Below are 26,382 nucleotides of genomic sequence, written 5' to 3' on the forward strand. Positions count from 1 at the left end.
CGTGTCTGTCCCATCAAACCCCGTTTATTGTGGCTAATATGAGCTGTGTCTACCCAGGACGCAGAGGGCCGAGCGCCTATCCACATTGCCATTAGCAACCAGCACAATGTCATCATCCAGCAGCTCATATCCCACCCGGACATACGTCTGAACGCTCGTGATCGCCTGGGCATGACCCCCTTTGCCTGCGCCATGACACACAAAAACAACAAGGCTGCAGAGTCCATCCTCAAGAGAGAGCCCGGGGCTGCCGAACAGGTGAGAGACATACACAGGCATGGGCATTTGAAATTATTTCACTATTCAAATTATATATATATATTTTTTTGGGGGGGGGGTATATCTGGGTAATCTAAATAAATATAACATTTTATATATATTTTGAACTTAATTGGAGACTTTTTCTCTGGATAGATCCATCATTTGAAAGCGTGTTCTATTGCCAACATGTTACAAAATATGATCGTAATTTTAGTGCGCCTAGAATAGTCCGGTGCGTTCAAGTCGTGTTCCCTGCCAAATCTTTTCACAATACGACAAACATAGCCTCATTCTGTTCAGAACAACCCAACATATGATGCTATGTCATCTTGTAGCTTTACATCAAGCATAGTGATCATAAACATTGACACTGTGTATGACATTACTTTTTTGATCTGGATATGTGAAGTGCATGTTTGGACCTACGAGTCCTTGGATTGATTTTTTTGACATCAACGCGGTAATTATTATAATCCTCCTCTTTCGAAATACATTGAGTCCTATTTAAAGCAGTTCCCTCACTCCGACGACAAAACATTTGCAATGTCACCCAATTAGCGGGAGTGATGGGAGGAACTTTTCTCGTGGTGCTCTCACATAATGTATAAGGTGTTACTGTACAGCCACTGTGTTCCAATTTAGCTGCTTATCAGTTTTCAAATCTGCTATTTTGAGTCCGTATACAGGTACGAGTGTAAAGAGTTAAAAGTAGGCCGAATCCTAACGTCCGTTCGGATATTTAAATAACCGTGCCCATCCATATTTTGTTACAAACATTGTGTATGATGAAGCCTAACCCCCACCATCCTTCTCTTTCCTCTCAGGTGGACAACAAAGGGCGTAACTTCCTGCATGTGGCGGTGCAGAACTCTGACATCGAGAGTGTTCTGTTCCTGATCAGTGTCCAGGCCAACGTGAACTCCCGGGTGCAGGATGCGGCCAAGCATACTCCTCTACACCTGGCTGTTCAGGCTGGCTCTGAGATCATCGTCCGCAACCTAGTAATGATGCCTACCCTACCACCTCACCAGTAGCTAAGCGGCTTTCTCACCAGTGTGAGAAGATGTAATTGTGTGAATAGCTGTGTCTTTGGGCTCTATTTTAGCAAGCCTAAGTCGATCTCGGCGCTCTTGCGTGGCGCTGTAGCACAGTGGGAATTGATGCATTTATAACTTACAGGTGTGACGTGGGCTTGACCACTCACTGGCCAATCAACATGCTCCATGGCTTAATACTGTAACTGTGTGGTGGTATTATCCAAACCCAGCACAATAGAGCCCCAATTGTCTGTCTAGGGTGTTTTGTCATAATCGCAGTCATGGTGTGCAGATGATCAGATTGTGAAGTGTTTAATGTCAGGAACCACATTTCATATGCTGTTCTGAGATACGCAACTCAAATGTAAAAGAGACAACTTGGAATGCAACCAAAGTCTGTGTGCATGTCTGAGATGCTTGTGTGTCTGATTTCGACTCTTATATGACTCTTGTATGTCCATTGCAGCTGCTGGCAGGGGCCAAAGTGAATGAGCTGACCAAACACAGACAGACAGCTCTACACCTGGCAGCCCAGCAGGACCTGGCTACTGTCTGCTCTGTGCTGCTGGAGAATGGAGTGGACTTCACCGCTTTGGATGAGAATGGCAACAACGGTACTGACTGAGCCGTAATCTAGGCTGTAACACAAATGGCACCTGTTCTGAGATAGCTATGATTCCCTATATATAGTGCACTACTTTTGACCAGGGAAGTAGAGATGATGGTGCCATTTCGGACACAACCGTAGATGGGGCTGTTTCAGCTTAGATTAATTTTCCAACTCCTGAAATTGAATTAGTTTGAAATTCTGCTATGCAGTGCCATTACCCTGCACTCTCTTGTTTCACTGTTTCTTTGTCTCATCTCAGTTTAGCTTGTGCTAATACTCAGGTTTTCTTCTGTCTTTTCTCTCCTCAGCCCTGCACCTGGCCGTAATGCAGGGTCGCCTTAATAACGTGCGTGCCCTTCTCACAGAGTCCAACATTGATGCGGAGGCCTTCAATCTCAGGTACACTCCCTCAACAGTACTTCAGTTCTGTTTTACAGTTCAAATTGATTTACTTAATGTAAAAACACATTGGTCATCTTTCTTGCCGAAGCTCTTACATTAAAAACAGCAAGTAAGATCAAGATGTTGAAGGACAAAGGGAAAGGCTTAATGTGTTTGTTCACTGAGCTATTTTTTGTTTTGTAGGGGCCAGTCACCGATGCACGTTCTGGGGCAATATGGGAAAGAGAATGCGGCGGCCATCTTTGAACTGTTCTTGGAATGTATGCCTGAGTACCCTCTGGACAAACCGGACAATGAAGGGAACACAGGTAGGACTGAGTAATATATCACTTTTAATTCAAATGTAATGTTTTAGGTTGATATTCCAGATACCTGTATTGCAAAAATCATTTTGTTTTTGAGCATTTATGTCCACTTGTTGTCTTTTTGGTCTCATCTCCTTCTCTCCTTCTGCTGTGACTGTACACCTTCCCATTTACACACCAAGCCCCTTCCCCTGCCACTCACACTAAAAATGATTTGAGATCACTTCTTCCTCTCTGACAAGCGGTTTCAACTCACTATTTCAGTTTTGGTCCCACAGTATCAGTCATATGGACACCGAAAGACTTTGAGACATTATTTTACTGTAACATTTCTAATGATACATTTGTTTATGTATCAACTACTCAAATTGCACGCAGAGCAGAAACTACTAAAACTGGAGTATTAAGAACATTGATTCTGGAAAATTAATTCTCATTTTGTCGCACACGGCATTGTGGTACCACTGGCAGCATTTTAGCCAAAGACTGTTATATTGGCTGTCTAGTTTGTTTTATAAATGTGCAATAAGCATAAAGCACAATTTATATGAGGAATTGGCAACTCGTTCTCATTCCGAGAAGTAAGGTAGATTTTAACATCTGAACAAAGTGCACACGGTAGCATGCTTTACATTCAGTTGGAGACGGACAGAAGTGTTTTCCTAACAATTCAACTGTTCTACCTTGTTAGCTAGCAAATGGATCCAATTTGGCTAAACTTGAATTATAAAGATTAGCTGGCTACTGACTAGCACGTGGGCTTGTGCTGAGAGATTGTTTGAGACCTGTGTTTGTCTATAAATTAAGAAGTTAATCATTATTAGTGAATGTGCATTATGCATGTTTCCGGTTGAAATATTTAACAAAAAGGGCATTTACATAGACATATTTGAAAGCCATATCAGTGATTATTACAAAAATTAGGAAAAAAAAGAATTTGATTGTTGAGCATTGCTAGACAGCCATTTTTCAATTATTGCCATAGATTTTCAAGCTGATTTAAGTCAAACTAACTAAGCCACTCAGGAACATTCAATGTCATCTTGGAAAGCAACTTGTGTAGATTTGGCCTTGTGTTATAGGTTATTGTCCTGCTGAAAGATGAATTTGTCTCCCAATGTCTGTTGGAGAGCAAACTGAACCAGGTTTTCCTCTATGATTTTTCCTGTGCTTATGACTGTATTGTTTCTTTTTACCCCCCCAAAAAACTCCCTAGTCATTGCCAATGACAAGCATACCCATAACATGATGCAGCCATCTCCATGCTTGAAAATATGAAGTGGTACTCCTTGATGTGTTGTTGGATTTGTCCCCAAACATAACACTTTATATTCAGGACCCCAAAAATATTTGCCACATTTTTTTGCAGTATTCCTTAAGTACGTTGTTGCAAACTGAATGCATGTTTTTTTAATATTTGTATTCTATACAGGCTTCCTTAATTTCCCTGTCATTTAGGTTAGTATTAGAGGTCAACCGATTTAATCGGCCTCGCCGATTTTCAAGTTTTCATAACAATTGGTAATCAGCATTTTTGGATGCCAATTATGGCCGATTACATTGCAATTCACGAGGAGACTGCGTGGCGGGTTGACCACCTGTTTGTTACGCGAGTGTAGCAAGGAGCCAAGGTAACTTGCTAGCTAGCATTAAACTTATCTTATAAAAAAACTATCAATCTTAACATAATCACTAGTTAACTACACATGGTTGATGATATTACTAGTTTAACTAGCTTGTCCTGCGTTGCATATAATCAATGTGGTGCCTGTTAATTTATCATTGAATCACAGCCTTCTTCAACTTTGCCAAAAGTGAATACACAAGTATATTTTCTTAAACGTGCATATTTAGTTAAATGAAATTCATGTTAGCAGGCAATATCAACTAGGAAAATTGTCACTTCTCTTGCATTCAGTGCAAGCAGCAGTTTGGGCCTCCTAGCTTGTTGTGAACTGTGTGAAGACCATTTCTTCCTAACAAAGACCTTAATTAATTTGCCAGAATTTTACATAATTATAACATAACATTGAAAGTTGTGCAATGTAACAGCAATATTTAGACTTCGATACGGATCAGTTTCGTATTTCACTGAAAGAATTAACGTTTTGTTTTCGAAATGATAGTTTCAGGATTTGACCATATTAATGACCTACGGCTTGTATTTCTGTGTGTTTATTATATTATCATTGAGTCTATGATTTGATATTTGATAGAGCAGTCTGAGCGAGCGGTGGTAGGCAGCAGCAGGCTCGTAAGCATTCATTCAAACAGCACTTTCCTGCGTTTGCAATGCTTGAAGAACAGCGCTGTTTATGACTTCAAGCCTATCAACTCCCAAGATTAGGCTGGCAATACTGAGATAACTATTCCGATAATTCCTATAATAAATACAACCTAAAACTTCTTACCTGGGAATATTGAAGACTCATGTTAAAAGGAAGCACTAGCCTTCAAATGTTCTCATGTTCTGAGCATGGAACTTAAACGTTAGCTTTCTTAAATTACACATATTGCACTTTTACTTTCTTCTCCAACACTGTGTTTTTGCATTATTTAAACCAAATTGAACATGTTTCATTATTTATTTGGGACTAAATTGACTTTATTTAGGCATTATATTAAGTTAAAATAAGTGTTCATTCAATATTGTTGGAATTGTCATTATTACCAATATATATATACACACACACACACAGTAGGGCAAAAAAGTATTTAGTCAGCCACCAATTGTGCAAGTTCTCCCACTTAAAAAGATGAGAGGCCTGTAATTTTCATCATAGGTACACTTCAACTATGACAGACAAAATTAGAAGAAAAAAATCCAGAAAATCACATTGTAGGATTTTTAATGAATTTATTTGCAAATTATAGTGGGAAATAAGTATTTGGTCACCTACAAACAAGCAAGATTTCTGGCTCTCACAGACCTGTAACTTGTTCTTTAAGAGCCTCCTCTGTCCTCCACTCGTTACCTATATTAATGGCACCTGTTTGAACTTGTTATCAGTATAAAAGACACCTGTCCACAACCTCAAACAGTCACACTCCAAACTCCACTACGGCCAAGACCAAAGAGCTGTCAAAGGACACCAGAAACAAAATTGTAGACCTGCACCAGGCTGGGAAGACTGAATCTGCAATCGGTAAGCAGCTTGGTTTGAAGAAATAAACTGTGGGAGCAATTATTAGGAAATGGAAGACATACAAGACCACTGATAATCTCCCTCGATTTGGGGCTCCACGCAAGATCTCACCCCGTGGGGTCAAAATGATCACAATTGAGCAAAACTCCCAGAACCACACGGGGGGACCTAGTGAATGATCTGCAGAGAGCTGGGACCAAAGTAACAAAGCCTACCATCAGTAACACACTACGCCACCAGGGACTCGAATCCTGCAGTGCCAGACGTGTCCTCCTGCTTAAGCTAGTACATGTCCAGGCCCGTCTGAAGTTTGCTAGAGAGCATTTGGATGATCCAGAAGAAGATTGGGAGAATGTCATATGGTCAGATGAAACCAAAATAGAACTTTTTGGTAAAAACTCAATTCGTCGTGTTTGGAGGACAAAGAATGCTGAGTTGCATCCAAAGAACACCATACCTACAGTGAAGCATGGAGGTGGAAACATCATGCTTTGGGGCTGTTTTTCTGCAAAGGGACCAGGAAGACTGATCCGTGTAAAGGAAAGAATGAATGGGGCCATGTATCGTGAGATTTTGAGTGAAAACCTCCTTCCATCAGCAAGGGTATTGAAGATGAAACACACCGCCCTGGCAACAAAGGAGTGGCTTCGTAAGAAGCATTTCAAGGTCATGGAGTGGCAACAGCCCCAAAACATCACTGCTCTAGAGGAGATCTGCATAGAGGAATGGGCCAAAATACCAGCAACAGTGTGTGAAGACTTACAGAAAATGTTTGACCTCTGTCATTGCCAACAAAGGGTATATAACAAAGTATTGAGAGAAACTTTTGTTATTGATCAAATACTTATTTTCCACCATAATTTGCAAATAAATTCATTAAAAATCCTACAATGTGATTTTCTGGATTTTTTTTCCCTCATTGTGTCTGTGTACCTATGATGAAAATTACAAGCCTCTCGTGTTTTTAAGTGGGAGAACTTGCATAATTGGTGGCTGACTAAATACTTTTTTGCCCCACTGTATATATAAAAAAAATTGGCCGATTTAATCGGTATTGGATTTTTTTGGTCCTTCAGTAATTGGTATCAGCGTTTTCTTATCGTAACTGTTTTTAAAATCACCAATTGGTCTTATGTTAAATCCCTAAGCAGTTTTGTTCCTCTCCTGCAAGTTAGGAAGGACACCTTTTATAATTGTAGTGACTGGGTGTATTGATACACAACCCAAAGCCTAATTAATAACTTCAACATGCTCAGCATCTGCTTATTTAAAATAAATAAAATAAAAAATCACACACAATTAGTGTCGTTCTTGCAAGGCATTGAGAAACCTTCCTGGACTTTGTGCTTAAATATGTGCTCTAAATTCACTACTATTCACTATGGTTGTATGTGTGGGGTACAGAGATGAGGTAGTTGCTCAAAAATCATTATTGAACACAGAATGAGTCCATGCAACTTTTATTATGTGATTTGTTAAGAGTTTATTTACTCCTGAAGTAATTTAGGTTGCCATAACAAAGGGGTTGAATACTTATTGTCCAAAGGCATTCAGTGGCGTAAAGTACTTAAGTAAAAATACTTTAAAGTACTACTTCATTTGTTTTTTGGTATATCTGTACTTTACTATTTATTTTTGACAACTTTGACTTTTACTTCACTACATTCTTAAAGAAAGTAATGCACTTTACACATTTTCCCTGACACCCAAAAGTACTCATTACATTTTGAATGCTTAGAAGGACAGAAAATGGTTCAATTCACATGTTTATCAAGAGAACATCCCTACTGCCTCTGATCTGGCGGAATCACTAAACACAAATGCTTTGTTTGTAAATGATGTCTGTGTGTTTGAGTGTACCACTGGCTATCCGTAAATGTAAAAAACAAGAACATTTTGCAGTCTGGTTTGCTTACTATAAAGGATTTTTGTAAATTATATGTACTTCGACTCAAGTAGAATTTTACTGGGTGACTCACTTTTACTTTTCATTTTATATTAAGGTATCTTTACATTCCAAATATGTCTACCAACAAAATTCCACTTTGACATTGAGGTATTGTGTGTCGATCAGTGACACAATTTAATCGGTTTTAAATTCATGCTGTAACACAACAAAATGTGGAAAGACTCAAGGAGTGTGAATACTTTCTGAAGGCACTGTATATAGTATTGTTAGTGTGCATAGTCACTGCAAGATAGGATCGGTGCAGATAGTCCGGGTAACCATTGATCAAAGCTGCAATATGTAACTTTTTGGGCGACCCGACCAAATTCTCATAGGAATGTGATTTATTGATTTGTCATTTTCTATGAAGGCAAGTCTAAAAAGCAGTAGATCTGTTTAATGTGCGCTATATCTATGCTTCCCGTGCTTGTTTCATTTTTGCATTATTTACTTTTGGTTTTGGACACCAGCTTCAAACAACAGAAAATATAATATTTTGTGTTATGGAAAATATATTTCACAGCAGTTTAGATGGTACAATGATTCTCTACACGACTGCTTGTTTTGTCGCATAAATTGAAATTAGGTGAACTATTAGAATTTTAGCAACAAAGAAATTGCTTAATGATTTCTGCACATTCTACCTTTAACTACTTTTAGTAGTCTTATGGCTATTTAACAGTCTTATGGGGATCGAAGCTGTCTCGCAGCCTGTTGGTCCGAGAGCTGATGCTCCGGTACTGTTTACCGGACGGTAGCAAAGTGAACAGTCTATGGCTTGGTTGTCTGGAGTCTTTGGCAATTGTTCTGATCTTACACTTGGACCACCTGATATGGAGGTCCTGGATGGCAGGGAGCTCTGCCCCAGTGATGTAATAGGCTGTCCGCACCACCCTCTGTAGCGCTTTGTCGTCGAGGGTGGTGCATTTGCCATACCAAGCGGTGATGCAGCCAAGCAAGATTCTCTCGACAGTGCAGCTGTAGAACTTCTTGAGGATCTTAGGGCCCATGCCAAATCTTATCAGCCTCCTGTGGGGAAAGAGGCGCTGTCATGCCCTCTTAATGACTGCGGGTGTGTGTCTACCATGTTAACTCCTTAGTGATGTGGATGCCAAGGAACTTGAAGCTCTCGATCCGCTTCACTACAGCCCTGTTGATGTGGATGGGGGTGTGCTCTCTCCTCTCTCTTGTTCTTACTGATGTTAATATGTTATTCTTTAGAACAGTGGTTTCGAACATAAAATGTGTTATTTCCTCACGGTCAAAATGAGCTAAAAATAGTCCTCTTTCCTTCGCTTTTGGAATTTGATGCTCCCTGACTGTCTAGCTTTCGTTTCGATGACTCGTAGCAAGTTGGACAGAATGAAGACTGTAAATGTAGGTAGATCCATTATCATTTATACACCATTTCAATTTGGTTTAAGTCATTTCAATGGCAGAAAATAAATGTTTTGCTCAAACCACCCACGGGATCTGCCCCGCTGGCCATATGTTTGACACCCCTGTTCTAAAGGATAACATCAAACATTTTTGTTCCTCAGTTCTGTTGCTGGCCTACATGAAGGGCAATGCTAACCTCTGTCGTGCCATTGTGAGGTCTGGAGCTTGTATGGGCCTCAACAACAACCAGGGAATCAACATCTTCAACTACCAAGTAGCCACCAAGCAGCTGCTCTTCCGCCTTCTAGGTGAGACGCTTGGTCCTGGTGTACTCCTTGAATAGATATGCTATTCGCTGCAATTGGTTTGTTGTCCAGTAGTTCAGCATAGAGTACAGTTCATAAGAACACAGTCTGTAGTTTACAGTAGTTATATATCATTTAAGCATAGAGAAGAGTTTATGTGATCATTTGATCCATGCATTAATCATGATCGTCACGGTGGGTACAATTTTAAGGTATTTTTAAGAAGGGGAGCAATTCTCATTGTGTTTGCTTTCAAATACGATGTATCGCTAGGACTGCCTCTTGGGAATATCTATCAAAAAGAGCCACTCTCCCACCCTGGTTTTTATTGCTTCTCTTCCTCACTACTCTAGCTCTCCTCATATCGGCTGGATACCTGTTTGCCTGCTTAATCTGCTTACAAGTGAACCATGAAGGATATCACTGGTTGAGTACTAATCTTAAGGATTTTTTTCATGTCGAAATTCCTTTTCTACTTCTGTCTCACGGCTAGCTATTGAGACTCAGTTAGCCCACGCTGCATGGCTAGCTCGCTGAGAGGTAAGCTAACCTCACTAGAATACCCTACCTGCAACATGGTGGCATTGCTAGCTCTAACCTACGTTTACCCGTTGCGTTAACTAGAGCGACCGTCTCTGCCTCAAGGCTCCGTCGGTCGCGGGAGCATAATCTGAAGGCCAACTCTGCCCCAACGCGGTTTCCTTCAGCCAACACTGAGCTCGCCACGGCATACCTTCACCACAATGTAGCTGCTAGTTAGCTCACCAGCATTTATTTTTACTTTTATTTAACAAATTCTTATTTTCAATGACGGCCTAGGAACAATGGGTTCTGCCTGTTCAGGGGCAGAACGACAGATTTTTACCTTGTCAGCTCGGGGGTTTGAACTTGCAACCTTCCGGTTACTAGTCCAACACTCTAACCACCAGGCTACCCTGCCGCCCCATTACTACTTGCAACACAGTAATATTGCTAGCTCCCTTCTCTGGTCTCGTTTATTTGTTTGTATTAACTAGAGCGACTGATTAACCTCACGACACTGCAGTCGTGGGAGAATACCTACCCTAAGCTGAACTGCCCCCATGCGGTTCCATTTGGCTAGCACTATGCTAGACACAGCATTCTTTAGCCACGAGGTAGATGCTAGCATGCACATTACTATGCTCACCCCAGCTAGCATTAGCCCCGAGGCTTCTAACTAGATATCTTACAGTGGCTAGCTCGCTGGAAAGCAGGCTAACCACACTAGCATTCCTACCTACACATACATTGCATTAGCATGGCTAGATAAAGCAGAAACAAGTTCCCTACCTGCCCAGATGGTAGTATTGCTAGCTCCCTTCTCTCGTTTAGTACAACCTATGTTCACTCCTTTGTGTTGACTCGACTGACTGGTTTAGTGTCACTGCATTATGGTTGTGGAGATTTTCAGCCCGATTTTGAACAATGCACCCATGCTGTTACTTTCGGATAGCACTATACTAGCTGTAGATTACGCTTAGCCTCACGAAGTGGTTGCTAGCTAGCTAACGTCTACACTAGCCTCACGGCTATAGCATTCATACATAGTGCTCACTTCAGCTAGCCATTAGCCGCGAGTCATCGAGTGAAGTAGCTCACGCCTTTCAAGGCTAATTTGCAGCAATGCTAAACGCTTTCTTCTCTCGTTTTAGTACACCTAACGTTCACTCGCTTTCATTGGCTAAACTGACCAGCTACACCTTACAGTCCTATGGTAAAAAGAGACTCTCAACAACGCGATTCACTCGGTTGTCTTTGGCTAACGTGATGCTGGCAAGCTCCGCCATTCAGCAGCTAGGTGAGTGAACATTAGCTAGCAACACCGAAAGCCTCATGGCTAAGCGTTGACTAGCACGCATAGCCTGGTTATGCAATGCTTTTCCCCCCAGAGTTATGGCCCCTGCAATGGGAAATTCTTGAACAAGTCCTGCGAGTGAGATTTTACTGAGTACTGGCTTGTGCTTGGCCAGTCTACTAGTCCTCACTGCTAAAACAAGCTAGCTAACCAGTCTGGATATTGCTAGCTTAGCTCTGGTATTTAGTTTGCCTAGCATTGATTGCGTTGTGCTTAATGAGCCGGCTCTGATAGGTGGTGATCCGGTCCACGAGATGGCTTGAAACAGCTAGCTAACGGGACAAGGGTGGCTTTACCACTTGGCTGTCTGGTATGGTTCACATAATGTTCAGTTGTGCCCTCTGCACCTTTTTTATTTTCAAACCAAGGCTGTGTGAGTTATGTTAGTCGCCAACAAGCACTGTCTCCACTCCGTGCCTAATAGCACAGCCTCCAGAAGTACATATCAGTCACAGCCAACAACAAAAGTCGCCACCATGTGGCACAAGTGTGAGATGCGCAAGAAGGTGGCGAAGTCTTCAACTTCTGCTGCCCCGCAGACCTGGGCCCCTGTGGCAGCCTGCTGGCAGGGAACAAAGAGCTGGCCTTGGGGTAATGAGGTCCTCTGCAACACAACAGTCTGCCAAAACTCAGGCTAGGCCCCTGAACCAGTTCAAACCTGTTGGGAAGCAGTTTTACACTACAGCCGCATCAAGGATCCAGCCCTCTAACCCTCCTAAGGAAGGTAAGGGTCGGCCAACCTAGGGCGCAGCCCTTGTGGCTGAGGAAGCTAGTGTGCTGGGTCTACGGCTTTCTGCCCTACCCTCTTTCTCTTTGGGTTTAACGGTTGCTACTCCTTCCACTCTTGAGTTTCGCAGCAGTGGGAATGCAGAGCATTAAGAAAGAAAAACACTATCTGTACAGAAGCTCACTTTTATGACTGTGCTCATATGAGAGAGTGAAGTAGACACACTATGTGTGTCCTCCCCTGAGTGCCCGCCTCCCTCAAGCTCTCCCCCCAGCACCTTCTCAGGTTTTTAGCCAATGGCAGAAGTCAGCATGTCAGCACTCCCTCCGGTCTCATCGACACATGGAGCAGTAGGGCAATCTCTTTTGCCATCCACTGTGGCTCTTATTCCCCCGTGCCTATGGCCTCTTGCCCCTGACTGCTATGGCGCGGACTGTCAGTCTAGCCAGTTTTGGAATGCACCGCTCCAGTTTTCCCAAAAGAGGGCGCTGGGGAAACCTAATCGTTCTCTTTTCGACTATATCCTGCCTGATCATGGGGACCATTTATATTTATTTATAATGGCAACGGTGATGGCCTTCGGAGGGGCTTTGAAGAGCGCACTCCTGCAGACAAATTTACCTCTTGTGCACTGTTTTTGTGCAGCATGTACTGGGCTTCCTTCACTTTTGAAATGTCCCTGCACCTTCTCGGTGCATACTCCTATAGTTTAGGGACCTGAGGGGTGCTGATGTTGGGACTACCCTGGCTTTGGAGAGGATGCTTTGCCAAACCGGAGTAGGCCATATCCCCACGTGTATTTGAAAGAGAACTTAAGGTTATTTGCGTAACCCTGGTTCTTTGATAATGACTGAGCTGTATCCCGCATTCTCCTGTTTGCAAGAGCGTGAGAAAGAGAAGCATGCTTGAGGATAACCAGAGAATGGGAAAGTGGCTCCTTTTATGGAAGTGAGGGTGTCTCCTCATTCGCCGCTACCAGTCTGTTTACGACAGATAAGCGTTTGATAGGTACTTCCAATAGAGTAGCAAACCCCACATGATACATCTCACTCATATTAACAGATAACCAGGGTTATGCAGGTGACCTTACCTTTTGTGTGTTTTAGATATGTTGTCCAAAGAGCCCCCGTGGTGTGATGGCTCAAACTGTTATGAATGTGCTGCCAAGTTTGGAGTCACCACAAGAAAACATCACTGGTAAGAACTGGAAAAACTGTTTCCTAATAAAGACTGCTTCAGTCCTTTTTAAAGGGGCAATCTGCAGTTGCGACATTTTTTATTAACTTATAAATAAATTAATGGTATCGCCATTGATCCTTGAGTAATATAGCACGATTAATGCCTCCGTGAGCTTGGTTGAACTTCAGAACCCAAAATATCAGCTTATTTTATTCCAATGTTTTACATTGTAAATATAAACAAATACTATGTAGCAGGGTTCCCCAACTGGCGACTCGCAGGTGATTTGTATTTTTTATTTTTTTATGGACATAAGACTGTAAAAACACCAGCAAATCAGTTCCATATGATTTAATCTCTTCCAAAGTATTCCCACACAAGGTTTGAAATAGTTTTTGTCAAATATTATATCTGAATTTGAGTGGTTACATTTTTATTTTATTTTGCCAAAACAGTGGCGGGTGGTGCTTTTATCATTAGAACATCTGATTGCCCCTTTTTAAGTGAAGTGAAAGTCTGTCCTGTTGACCTTTAATACCTAACTCTCTGTCTCCCCCACTCTGCTCTTCTTACTCATCTCCTTCCGTTCCCTGTCTCCACCCAGCCGTCACTGCGGCCGCTTGCTCTGCCACAGGTGTTCCATAAAGGAAATCCCCATCATTAAGTTTGACCTGAACAAGCCTGTGAGGGTCTGTGACATCTGCTTCGACGTGCTGACTCTGGGTGGGGTGTCCTAACAGCACCGGACAGCATGCCCCTCCATCCATCCGAACCTCCCTCCCCCTTCATCTTCCCGTTATGGGTTGCCAGCCGTGCCTGGCTCACCACCCTGGCACTGTGGGCTGGGCAACACCAGGCAAAGTGGCGGCACGGCAGTAGCAGCCAGGTCTAACTTCCTGGAAGGTTATTGGACAGAGTATCGGACGGACCACAACCTCTGTACTAGTCATTCCAGTCTATACAAATATGTTAAAGTTCTAGCAGGACTTATGAAGTAGAATTTATTAAACATTTTTGATCGAAGTCATCATGATGTGAAATTGGATTAAATTAAACGCTTGCTTGCTGGCTCAGTGACTCCAGGACTGGGCTAGTTGGGGGGAGGGGAGATGTTCTTCAGATTGTCTTACTAAGGACTGATCATGGTTTTGACCCAAGATAGAATTTATCAAGTGTTTGAACAAATCGTGAGAATCAGTGATGAACATGTAATGGTGTCAGATTGCAGGAGCGGTTAGACCCTTGTCTCTGTTGGGAGCTGAAAAACGAACAGACAGTATTTCTCCAGTAGCAGCCACTCACTGGCCCACTCATCAAATGAATCAATCACTGCACTGTGCTGCTGAGACAGAAAGCAAAACACCTGCTGCTATCCAAGACCTGCCCTGCATCACAATCTGTCATTTCTCCCGACTTCCCTTCATGGATTTTAAAGAAAGGATTGCTATAAAAATTTCACCGGTGCCCACTGGTAGAAATAACAAATTATTGTGATGCAGGGCTGGGTTTACCCCCTCTGTTGTAGTGTTTTCAGGTGTTCATCTCCGTTCTACTTCTGTCAATTTAAGATGATCACTTTGTTTTGCCCTCGACTTTTTACTGTTGGCTGTGTGGCTGGTTCTAATAAGAACTAGAGGCCGGTGTGTTGGATTTTAAGGGAATAGAGTTGATTTACTATGAAGCAGATCATGTTTTTTGTTGTTGGGACTACACAAAATAATAGATATTTTTTAATCAAATGCTTCAACATTACATTTTTGATTCAATGATTAAAATATTAATGAAACACTCAATTTGAACTCTGTCACTGGTTAAAGAAGTGAGCTCTCTGCTTGTAAAAAAAAAAAAAAAAATTGTATTCACATGATTTCAATGTAACTGCATAAAACAACCTCATAAGCATTTATATACCACCACTTAATCGGTAAATGGGACAAGACACTCAGCTACTAAGTGTAATCAATGTATTTTCCATGAGAACTGGGGAGGGTGAGAAACCTATACCATTTAAGGTTTTGTTAGTCCCAAATGCAAAGTAATCATCGCTATGAAATTACACGTTTGATAAAATGCCTGTCTATGCATGTCATTGAATTTGTAGCGTATACTTTTTTTATCATATCATAGTCCTCATGAATTATGTTTGCCACCCAGATCACTGACATGTACATTCCATTTAATCCGGGCCTATAGTACGGTCCTCTTGTTGGGGATTTGTTATAGCCTCAATTCAGGTGTTGTCTTGACCTACCAGTCTGGTTTCCCCGGACCAGATTAAGTGAAGTCCTTGACTAAAAAGCAATTTCAATGAAAATGTTGATGCCTTCTTCAAGTCCAGAGCTAGGTTTATAAATCACTGTCAAGAAACCCAGGCATTTATTATTATTTTTTCTGATTCTTGATTTCAAAACCTAACAGGTGCACTTTATCAAGATTTACATGACATTTCTGATCATAAGGGGAGAGAATGTGAGAATGAGTTGGTGGTGGCCACTGGACTGTCAGTGTCTGTTAAATTGTACAGATAAATGTATAATATTTTTGACCACAACTGTTTTGTACTTAATGCAGTTAGCTTTTTTTGTAATTGTGACAACTGAAATATTTGCCTCTGTTAATCTTTTATGCACATTGTTTCAGTATGCTCAGATATCTAGCCTGTTTCTACCTTGCGAAAGGGAGGACGACTTTACATAAAGGTAATCAAATAAGAACGGGATCTTGTTTTTGGCTCTGTACTTTAAATACAAACATGTCCAAGACTAGCTGCTTTTAGCAACGTGAGTGTATTTAGCATACACTAGCATTTCTCTCAATTGTATTGGGTTGCACAAAAACAGTAAGCGGGAGTTAAGTTAAATACAATTCCATTTCAACTTACTATTCCAGTGGGCAGGATGATTGGGTTAATTTGAGAAAATATCTAAAGGATCGTATTATCAAAAGGACTTTCCAATCGTGTTTCTTGTTGACCAACTTCCATTCTGCTTACGTCATGTCAAGATAAAAGTCCTATACATGTGCCATGTGGACAATAAAGGAATACATTTTGGGGGACTTTTATTTTTGACAGGTTAGAGAGGAAGTGGGTCTACAACAGACCCACGTTTGGCAAGTCTGTTTCATTTTTTAAATATATATTTTTTATTTCACCTTTATTTATCCAGGTAGGCCAGTTGAGAACAAGTTCTCATTTACAACTGCGACCTGGCCAAGATAAAGCAAAGCAGTGCGACAAAAACAACTTCATGGCACATGTTCGCTCCTGTCCTTTGTCTTAAACACAAATGAATGTCTTCTGACAATTACCAGTTAGATGGAAGTACAAACGTGTTTTATAAAACATGTTTCTTTTTGTGTGTGGTCAATTGAAGAAAAATATAAACGCATGACAATTTCAAATATTTTACTGAGTTACAGTTCACATAAGGACATCAGTCAATTGAAATCAATTAATTAGGCTGTAATCTATGGATTTCACATGAATGGGAATATAGATATGCATCTGTTGTTCAGACCCCCCCCCCCAAAAAAATACAAGCATATCACTACACAAGCATTAACATATGCTGTCCATGTATATGTGACCAATGCATTTTTATTATCTGAATTGAAAAGAGGGGCATGGCTTAGAAATCCAGTCAGTATCTGGTGTGACCACCATTTGCCTCATACAGCGCGACACATCCCCATTGCATAGAGTTGATCAGGCTGTTGATTGTGGCCTGTGGAATGTTGTCCCACTCTTCAATGTATCTGCGAAGTATATTGGCGGGAACTGGAACACGCTGTTTATCCAGAGCATCCCAAACATGCTCAATGGATGACATGTTTGGTGAGTATGCAGGGCATGGAAGAACTTTGACATTTTCAGCTTCCAGGAATTATGTACAGATCCTTGCGACAAGGGGCCGTGCTTTATCATGCTGAAATATGAGGTGATGGCGGCAGATGAATGGCGTGACAATGGTCCTCGGGACCTCGTCACGGTATCTATGTGCATTCAAATTGCTATCAACAAAATGCATTTGTGCTCATTGTCTTTTGCTAATGCCTGCCCATAACATAACCCCACGCCAACATGTGGCACTCTGTTCACATCGTTGACATCTGTAAACCGCTCGCCAACAAGATGCCATACACGTGGTCTGCGGTTGTGAGGCTGGTTGGACGTACTGCCAAATTCTCTAAAATGACTTTGGAGGCTTATGCTAGAGAAATTAACATTCAATTCCTGCAGTCAGCACACCAATTGCATGATCCCTCAAAATGTGAGACGTCTGTGGCATTGTGTCATGACAAAACTGCACATTAATGGCCTTTTATTATCCCCAGCACAAGTTGCACCTGTGTAATTATCATGCTGTTTAATCAGCTTCTTGATATGCCACACCTGTCAGGTGGATGGATTATCTTGGCAAAGGAGAAATGCTCACTAACAGGGATTAAATACACATTTTTGCACAAAATGAGAGAAATACACTATTTGCGCAAAGAACATTTCTGTGATATTTTATTTCAGCTCATGAAACATGGGCCCAACACTTTACATGTGGCATTTATATTTTGGTTCCATGTAGTATAAAACATTTCCCTTCTATTCCTAATTATTGAGTGTACAGTATTTGGCCATTTGCACTTGCAATTAGTTGACATATTGCATATTAATTAAACTAAAATGTACATGCATAAAGAACAGAAACCATTCAACAGAGGTTATCTTCAAACTGACAATCAGATACCCAGTCATTCTAATTCAGAACTCTTGGGAAGTTTTAGATAACAGTATATAGGCCCTTGTAGATAGTCCGTGTGTGAGGTGGCCCAGCCTTCACAGAGCCCCCTTTTGTCTAACCTCACCCTCTACTCTCTGATAGGACATGACTCAGCGTGAGCGGGGGGCAGCCCTCATAATCCTGGATGTTAGGGTTTTTCACTGTGGAGGAGTTCTGGACACATACACAGTGAGAGCTGCCCGAGCCAGGAGAGAACAGTACCCTTGGTATGCCGGCCTAGGTATGCCGGCCTGCACTCCACCACTGAGGAGAGAAAAGAACAGTCCAATCAGAGCTACATGCTTAAAAATACACTTCCCTAGTAATGCTTCCAGAGCATAGACTGATCTCTATGATGGCTGTGAATGCTTCTATCCATACTAGTTGATAGTAGTTAACAATTAATGTTATTTAGGCCTGAGTTAGCGCCCCCTAGTGTATGATATCCTTCAGCATGTTAGGGCCCACACACATTGCCACCATCAACCTTAGGCTAGTAAATACAATGGCTGTGGTCGAGAACATCAAATCCATGGTATATTGTTGATTGTTACTGACTGATCTAAAAATAATAAAAGAGTAGTTACTTATGATTCCGGGTGATTTGTAGATCAATCAGTCGGTAGTCTCCTGAACTTCCGACTGCAATGTCAAACATGCACGAAGTTTCTCTGTGCACCATGATGTCAGTTCCTCTTGGTGGAGCACCAGACCCGTCCTCTCCTGGCAGCACTCCACTCTGAGTTGCTGGCTGGGAGGTGTTACTTCTCAGCCTGGGCTTGGTCCTTGAGTGTCTGCCCCTCCTCCAGGGCTGCCTCCACCTGCAGCAAGGCCTCTGTGGGCTCTCCACCATCACTGTAAAACTGCCCCCACCAGTCTGCCTGCAGCATATCACAGAGGGAGGACTTGAATCTCACAACTTTCAAAGGATTCTCTGTATATTTTTGTCCTTTTGGGTTAACACAGGGTTTTCCAAACTCGGTTCTCGGGTTGTCTGCGAGGGCCTTTGAACCTTATGTTCATGTATGTAATGAACTAGCCTGGGTACCAGTCTGTTCAATAAGTATCATTGCACTTCACTGCTTGCAAATGCATCACAATTCCATAAGGAGTTGGAAAGACTGCATTAACAGACTGGTACCCAGGCTAGTATTGAGTGCAATAATGTCAACTGTGCTAGTATCAATGACAAAAGTTCCTTGGTCAAATGGACCATGCATGGGACCCTCGTATGAGATACGATGGCCTACAGGCATTGATACCCACCCATAGGCTTGTAGTCCTTGTGATAGAAGGTCAGCCAGTCTTACAGGGACACCACCTGAGCAGAGGTCAGACTGGACACGTCATCAGTCAGACTGGTATCTGTAAAGTCCCTAGTGACAAAGGCCAGAGATGGAGCATAAAATGAATTCACAAGTCTGCCAAAATCTGTGTATCTTTTGAAGTGTATTTTCTATATAATCTTGTACATGTTTTCATGTACATTTAATGCTTGTTCTCACTGCAGGCCTTAAAGCTCCAATCATTAAAAAAAATCCGTTTTGGTATACTGACTGTCCAAAACAGCAAGAGACAAGTGACAATTTGGATTTGCATGTGTTCAGAAAGCAGTCAGTTGTCATAGTAACAACGGGTGTGTGCTCAGTGGTGTAGACTGATTGCTGGTGGTGCTCAGGGTTCCTATCACGCAAGAAGTTATGTTGCAAGCTAAGGTGACAACAATGCCTGCCACGGATGCGTCCCAGTTGCCTTGAATGTTCAACAATCAGTGTTGAAGAACACTTCTAAAGCCTTAAAGGATAAGATGATGCAACTTTCAAATGGAGTCCCTTTTGGCTAGCCAAAGCTGTCAACTAAGTTAGCTAGCTAGGTAGAGAAAATCACCTGTAAAGAAGTTATAACCACCGCTAGGTCCATAGTGCTTCATCCCTTTTTCTACAACGAACACCTGTCCTAGGAACAAATTGTATTGGTCACATACACGTTTTGCAGATGTTATTGCGGGTGTAGCGAAATGCTTGTGTTTCTAGCTCCAACAGTGCAGTAATATCTAACAAGTAAGATCTAACAATTTCACAACAATACACACACATTTAAAGTAAAGGAATGGAGTTAAGAATATATACATATTTGGAAGAGGAATGTCGGAGCGGCATAGACTAAAATACAGTAGAATATAATATATACATATGAGATGAGTTGTGCAAAATATGTCAACATTATAGGATGGACAGGTAAAGGCCCTTGCTGTTCTCTCCGCTGTACAGAGGTAACTCCTCTTTGGTTATGCGCTGCACAGGTGGTGCATCGTCAGTGATGTGGGCACAGTCCTGATGTAGTAATAGTAAAGATGTTCTCATCTGTGGTATTAGTATTGCCACTAATACACAAATAAATGAAATGTTAAACCCTAGCATTATGTCGAAGCCTTCGCAGCTCAGCTATTCCTTGTCATGTGCCGTTACATTTTGTCAATTAATTAAACATGTTTAAAAAATAATCGCCGTTTCTGTATTTTTATTTCCGGGTATGCGTTTAATCCACAGCGCATGCTCACATCAGTGCAGAGTTACAAACCACATAGTTTATATAGCTCCCTGGTTTGGCTTGGTGTCCGCACGTTCAGCAATGCACGGTATAATCGTGAATCTGAGAGTTTTGTACTCCAGCTATATCATGTATAGTTTTATATAAGAATAGGCCTACATCAAATATTGTTTTCTATATGCATCTACGCTATTTCATGATCCGGGCCTAGAACGTACACCTCCGCCCATTGGGTCCAAAGTTTCTGATGACGTAGCGAGCGATCTAGTAGGGCACGTACTGAACGTCAATGCGGTAGTGGAACGAAACGGAAGAACACAGGTTGAACGTCAAAGGGCTGTGGATTTTTCAATCCCGTTTACAAAACTGTCTCCAACCGGACCTCTACGAATTTTAGGAAAGCCAGAGGCCGCTATACAACATGGGAAACGCAGAGAGCGGCTGCGGAGGTGGTAGTGGGGACGAGGAGGATGTCGAAGCCGAGAGCCCCGGGTTCGCGGAAGGCAGTCCGGCCTCTGCGGCCACGGGCGTCGGCGTTGCTAACAGTGGAGGCTCTGGTTCTGGAAGGAGTGGAAGGGGATCGAATAACCCTCCAGTGCCGGGCTGCGGACCACCTACCCCAGGGGTGCTTTTAGAGCAAGTCAAACTGAGGGAGGCGGCGGCCCGCATTAGCGACTCGGGGGTCGCCATTCCCGAGTCGGTCCTGGCCGGGAATGAGGGCGTCCTGGTGCGGTGGCTCGAGGACCGGTTGAGCCGGGGAGAGGAGTCTGTAAATGTGGAACAATTTTGCGAGATGCTCGAGAGCCGAGACGCTCCGCGAGATGAGTGCGAAGAGGTACAGTATTTCCGCGATAACTACCATAATATAAAAGCCTACAATATTTCTTATACCTCATTGTTATCATAGGAAGAGCGAGTGTCCACCATTATGTGATTCGCAGCTGAGTGGCTGAAAGTGTTTTGTTTACATTGTAGGCCTGGTTACATGTCCTCTGACTAACCCATGCCAAGCAATAAGTGTGTCACGACACCACGAGCCATAAAGGGACATTATGTGCTGTCAGACCTTTACGTTTGTCAGTGATCATTTATATTTTGATGCCAAACCTTCCTATTTTCTGCTCTATCTACAACAAGCTGCATTGTACTTTTTGTAGACCTTTTAGCTACGTTTTCTGTCACGAGTTGATATATGAATAGGACCTGCTCTGTATTGAATAGCTTTGCCTTTATCTCTGTCAATGTAGGACATTGTGTGCCTATGGCAGGGTAGGCATGCTTCAGAATGCTATGGAATCCTGGCTCACAGTAACATCCACAATCCATAGAAACAGTATACCTGTCTTGTTTGACAGAGAGACACAAAAAAATGATAGTGTAATCTCATAACAGATTATCAGCATAGGCAGATATCAAATAGCTCCATGTTTTGGTTCTAGGATCTGTGTCACTTTTATCCAGAGCTGACAGTTGTCGGGCCTTTCCTGGGAAGATTGTTGTAGAGGCCAGGGGGGTCAAGGCATTGGCAATGTGTCCACCTCAGGTCAGTGTGTCAAAAATATTAGCTTCTCTCCTAACCCCGTCACCCTGAAGACTGAAGCAGAGGTGAACAACCTGCGCAGTTGAATGTCTATGTCCCTATGAGTGTATTTCCTCATGTTTCTCTGTCCCTGACCTAGGCCTTTGGTCAGTTTGACGCAGAGGGAGATGGAGTGGTGGACGTTGAGAACATGCTGATGGCTCTGAAGAACTCCAACGGGGCCAATCTACAGGGAGAGCTGAGTCACGTGATCCGTCAACTCCAGGCATGCACCCTAACCCCAGGTAGGAACAGACCCAATGTGATACTGATGTGTGTTATAGGTTAATGGGGAGTTATGTTGTGGTGGGTATTCTGTACATTGTGGAGAGTTGTGATAGGAAGACTGGGGAAAGGATAGGGGCAGAGGGCATAGAGACAGATAGGCAAAGATGTAGGTAAAAAGGGATTTCTGTGTTCACCAACAACATGATAAATCTTATATGTGTATCTTCCTTCTTTATTTTAGGATTCGTTGACATATTCTCCAAGTCCAAAGACAGGTTGGGAGCGCACGCCTCAAAGATCCTAAAGTTCCTCCACAGGAACCGTATTCCCAGTAGTGCCATCCCTTTCCCTGTTCTAGAGGGATACAACAGCATTTGTACCATGAGGTCTACTGTGGTGCAGGACTTCCTAGAGTTCCTCCTTCAGAAGGAGAAAGGTAAACAAAAGTATTATAATATATCGATAGAATACCCTCTGGGAACATGAATGTTGTTAAATTAGCACAAGGAGATTGCCTTGTACTAACAACCTATTATTACACATCAATTACACACATCTTCAGATCATGAATGTCATGTAATACTAGTTTACCCTTTATTCACCATGAAACAACACCTCAGTTTGTCTCATTGGGCTGGTTCTCCTCTCTCCCTCCTCCCAGACTTAGACATCCAGTACAGGGCAGAGTTGAACCGGGACCCAGAGGTGGATAAAGTGAAGGTGGTCACACAGTGCTACAACTTCATAGAAGCTTCGTCCAATGCCGCGGACATCCACAAGATGACCAACGGAGAGACTGTGACCTTCTGGCAGTCAGACGGCAGCGCCCGCTCACACTGGATAAGGTGAGAGACAACAGCTAACAAAGCATGGCTTTTTAATCAGGGTTAGATCCAAGCTGTTCACATCCAGCTTGAAAGGGAGCTGTGGCTAGCTTTCTAATGTACCTCTGTAGTTTATTTATATATATTTATCTTTGAGTACACTATTATCTTTGAGTTCAAATGTTGTTTGATTTCCTTGTGTCCAGGCTAAAGTGTCATGTTTAGGGCAATGAGTTTTACCTGATCAAGTCACATTCCTACTTTTCATTTGACCTTATCGTCGTATTTTCAGGTTGAAGATGAAGCCGGACGTGGTGCTGCGTCGCCTGGCCATCGCAGTGGCATCCAACGACCACAGCTACATGCCCCAGCTGGTGTCGGTGGCCGTGGGCAAGAACCGGCGATCGCTGCAGGAGATCAAGGATGTGCGCATCCCCTCCAACGTCACAGGTTACGTGGCCCTGCTGGAGAACGCCAACATCACTCACCCCTGTGAGTCAGTCGCTACCTGCATGTCACTAGGGCCTTTCACTCCAGAAAAGAATGATGCAGATCGATGTGGGTGCAATCCACCCGGATCATGAGTCTAATGTGAAAGCTCCTACTTTATTACACACTACTCAATTCATCTAGTTCCTCCAGTTAGTCTTTTGGGGAGGCTAAAAGTCTGCTTCTCTGGTTAAGCTTCTGTTTGAAATCGATTCTCCCTGGAATTTGAATACAATATACATCAGGGTCAGCAAACTTTTTGGCTCAAGGGCCACATTGGGTTTTTGAAATTCATTGGCGAAAAAGAGCAGTTATTTCAAAACATATATCCATATTTTCTGCATACTTTCTATCTAGTTTTAGATGTGTTTATTTATTCTATTACTCAATTCATCAGGCCGTAGACCACCCCTGGTGACAGTGTTTTTAGTTTAATATGTTTTTGTTCAGTGTGCCAACTAAAGACATGTACCCTCTGGGATTAGTCAAGAATTCCTGTCCGATCCTATCCCATGCCATTCAAATCATTCCGCTGTGTGGCCTCCAGACATCCAGATCAACATCAAGCGGTGCCTGAGTGATGGTTGCGACACGCGGATCCACGGGCTGAAGACCCTGGGCTACCAGATCACCAAGAGTAAAGAGGTGTCTGTGTCTGATGCCTCGGCTATCTGGTACCTGTCACTGCTCACCTCCCTGGTCACAGCCTCAATGGAGACCAACCCTGTCCTGGCACAGACTGTCCTACATAGCACACAGTGAGTACCAACTAGAGACAGGGTTATGGAAGGGTGCTATGTCATGCTTATTTAGGGGTCTGGGTAGGAGTGCTGATTTAGGATCAGGTCCCCACCTGTCCCTATATATTCTTATTCACTATGATCTAAAAGGTGAAACTCCTGCTCTGAGAGGCTTTGTGGATACGGGCTCTGATGTTATGAATGGGTCTATTGCATGCGTATGAAGGGATCATCATTAGGGCCAGGAGTTTTTTTCTGACCACTTGACCTAACCAGGAACAACTCCTAGTTGTCATGATTATGAAGAGGTTCTGCAGCATTTCACTTTTGTCACCAGTAATTGAATGCTTTGACTTGACTTTTTGTTGTGGCACTGTGTCTGAGAGCTTGGTTTCTTCTGTTCCCTCCTCTTAGAAAAGCCTTAAAGCACATGCCACCACTGTCCTTAACACCGTCGTCCACCGAGTTCCCCAAGTTCTTCTCCATGAACATCCTCGAGGAGGTGGACGGGTTCCTGCTCAGAATAGCAGAGTAAGTCTATAGTAGTAGTAACTATATAATGAGTATGACTGACAATTAAAAACATTCCGTGAGAATAGCAGAATAATGCTTAGATCCTGTGATTACATCATTACACTGGCCTCTCTATGCTGATAATCTCAGAGCCTACCATGTTTACATGACTATGTTGACATTTTTTATTTATTTTATTTATTATGGATCCCCATTAGCTGCTGCCAAGGCAGCAACTACTCTTCCTGGGGTCCAGCGACATCAAGGCAGTTATATACAATTACAAATATTACATGACATTACATTTCAGAACACTTTTCACAACACGTTAAGTGTGTTCCCTCAGGCCTCTACTCTACCATCACATACTGTATCTACTTTACAAAATCCATGTGTATGTGTGTGTGAGCAGGTGTATGAGTGTGTCTGTACAGATATCAGCACATTGATTGAGTGGTGATATTCTCTGTATTATCTTAACTCTTTGTAAATACTCTCTCACTATCTATTTCTCGCGTGTAGACATGCACACACGCACCCCCCCCCTCTCTCTTCTCTCCCCCTCACACACTATCTCGCACTCTCTTTCTCTCGCACACTCTATCTTACGTATATCTCACACCCACTCATCATCTTTCTGTTTGTCTTTACACTCAATCACTCTCAGCCTCACACCATTTTTTCCCCCTCTTTCTCTCTTCATCCCCCTGTAGTTGCTGTGTGACCCCTGATGCAGAACTGACCCTGTTGGCCTTTGCCCTGGCCCGGGGCAGTGTGGCTAAGATCCTCCAATCCCTGTCTGGTATCAGTGAGCACCTGGAGGCAGAGTACAGAGCCTCGTCCCTCATCTCCTCCATGGCCTCAGTCAGACTGCGCCTGCTCTATCGCAACGGTAACCTCAACCAACCCCACTTACAGTATCCTTCTCCCGGTCTTCAGCCAACCCCGCTTACCTTATCCACTATGTCCCTCATGCCGTATGGTCGTAGTAGTTGAGGCAATGGGCTGCTGACCAGACAATTCTGCCGATGGTGCTGCGATTATGCTTTAGATCAGTGTTTCCAATATGGTGGGCCAGGATCAAGCCTGATTCTTTTTGAATCGCTTGTAGACCCTAGTTCCTGGATAGAAACGTATTTGTGGGATACAAGAAAACTTTAGGGATACAAAGAATTTGAGAATTCTGGATTTTCTGGTTGGAGGATTCCGGATTTCCTGAATATTCCCTCCTAATTCTGGGAATCTTCCAACCAGGTTTTCTAGAAAACCTGTGAATTTGGGGAAATTTGCCAGATTACAAATGGTTTGCGACCTTTAGATATGGCTGTTCTGAAGTGATTGCGTGTTTTGTGCCCTACTCTAGGGAAGACCCTTCAGTTGCACCTGCAGGCCTGTGATGTGAAGGGCAAAGAGGAGAAGTCGGGACCAGAGAACATGCTGACTGAATCCGCCGCCACTGGAGACGGTATAGTTACTGCAGTCTCTCTTGTCTCTTTCTCTCTCTCGTT

The 26,382-nt window shown here is 42.7% G+C and overlaps 2 protein-coding genes and 1 long non-coding RNA gene across 10 annotated transcripts in view; 2 read left to right on the plus strand and 1 right to left on the minus strand.

The window, feature by feature from the left end:
• LOC112258328 (rabankyrin-5-like) overlaps positions 1 to 15,895 on the plus strand; it is a 39,491-nt gene extending 23,596 nt beyond the window's left edge. Inside the window, exons 18-25 of one of the 3 annotated variants that reach the window (XR_006084116.1) lie at positions 58 to 258; positions 1,086 to 1,262; positions 1,765 to 1,912; positions 2,217 to 2,307; positions 2,494 to 2,618; positions 9,037 to 9,086; positions 9,251 to 9,397; positions 13,104 to 13,194. Coding sequence is in view for 2 of the 3 variants with exons in the window: in XM_042327108.1 (XP_042183042.1) it covers positions 58 to 258; positions 1,086 to 1,262; positions 1,765 to 1,912; positions 2,217 to 2,307; positions 2,494 to 2,618; positions 9,251 to 9,397; positions 13,104 to 13,194; positions 13,781 to 13,913 (1,113 nt within the window). In the remaining variant the exon portion in view is untranslated. Of the gene's footprint in view, positions 1 to 57; positions 259 to 1,085; positions 1,263 to 1,764; positions 1,913 to 2,216; positions 2,308 to 2,493; positions 2,619 to 9,036; positions 9,087 to 9,250; positions 9,398 to 13,103; positions 13,195 to 13,780 lie in introns of those variants that run through there. The other 2 variants (XM_042327108.1, XM_042327109.1) reach the window with 2 other exon arrangements.
• Positions 15,896 to 17,579: 1,684 nt separating this feature from the next.
• LOC112259394 lies at positions 17,580 to 20,742 on the minus strand. Of its 2 annotated transcripts, XR_006084117.1 has the most exons (5): positions 20,512 to 20,742; positions 19,839 to 19,902; positions 19,218 to 19,327; positions 18,539 to 18,832; positions 17,580 to 18,215 (listed from the first exon to the last, which is right to left on the minus strand). It is a non-coding gene; the product is annotated as an uncharacterized LOC112259394 (long non-coding RNA). The 2 variants fall into 2 exon arrangements; XR_002954841.2 differs by lacking the exon at positions 20,512 to 20,742 and having other exon boundaries at positions 19,839 to 19,999.
• Positions 20,743 to 20,795: 53 nt separating this feature from the next.
• zzef1 (zinc finger, ZZ-type with EF hand domain 1) overlaps positions 20,796 to 26,382 on the plus strand; it is a 50,372-nt gene continuing 44,785 nt past the window's right edge. For all 5 annotated transcript variants that reach the window (XM_042327111.1, XM_042327112.1, XM_042327113.1 and 2 more), the window contains exons 1-9: positions 20,796 to 21,336; positions 22,181 to 22,325; positions 22,550 to 22,744; positions 22,970 to 23,153; positions 23,425 to 23,624; positions 24,169 to 24,379; positions 24,776 to 24,892; positions 25,588 to 25,766; positions 26,238 to 26,339. In XM_042327111.1, coding sequence (XP_042183045.1) covers positions 20,923 to 21,336; positions 22,181 to 22,325; positions 22,550 to 22,744; positions 22,970 to 23,153; positions 23,425 to 23,624; positions 24,169 to 24,379; positions 24,776 to 24,892; positions 25,588 to 25,766; positions 26,238 to 26,339 — 1,747 coding nt within the window. In that variant the 5' untranslated portion in view covers positions 20,796 to 20,922. The remainder of the gene's footprint in view (positions 21,337 to 22,180; positions 22,326 to 22,549; positions 22,745 to 22,969; positions 23,154 to 23,424; positions 23,625 to 24,168; positions 24,380 to 24,775; positions 24,893 to 25,587; positions 25,767 to 26,237; positions 26,340 to 26,382) is intronic.

The sequence above is a fragment of the Oncorhynchus tshawytscha genome, linkage group LG09 (assembly GCF_018296145.1).
Source record: "Oncorhynchus tshawytscha isolate Ot180627B linkage group LG09, Otsh_v2.0, whole genome shotgun sequence".
In the NCBI taxonomy this organism is placed as follows: domain Eukaryota; kingdom Metazoa; phylum Chordata; class Actinopteri; order Salmoniformes; family Salmonidae; genus Oncorhynchus; species Oncorhynchus tshawytscha.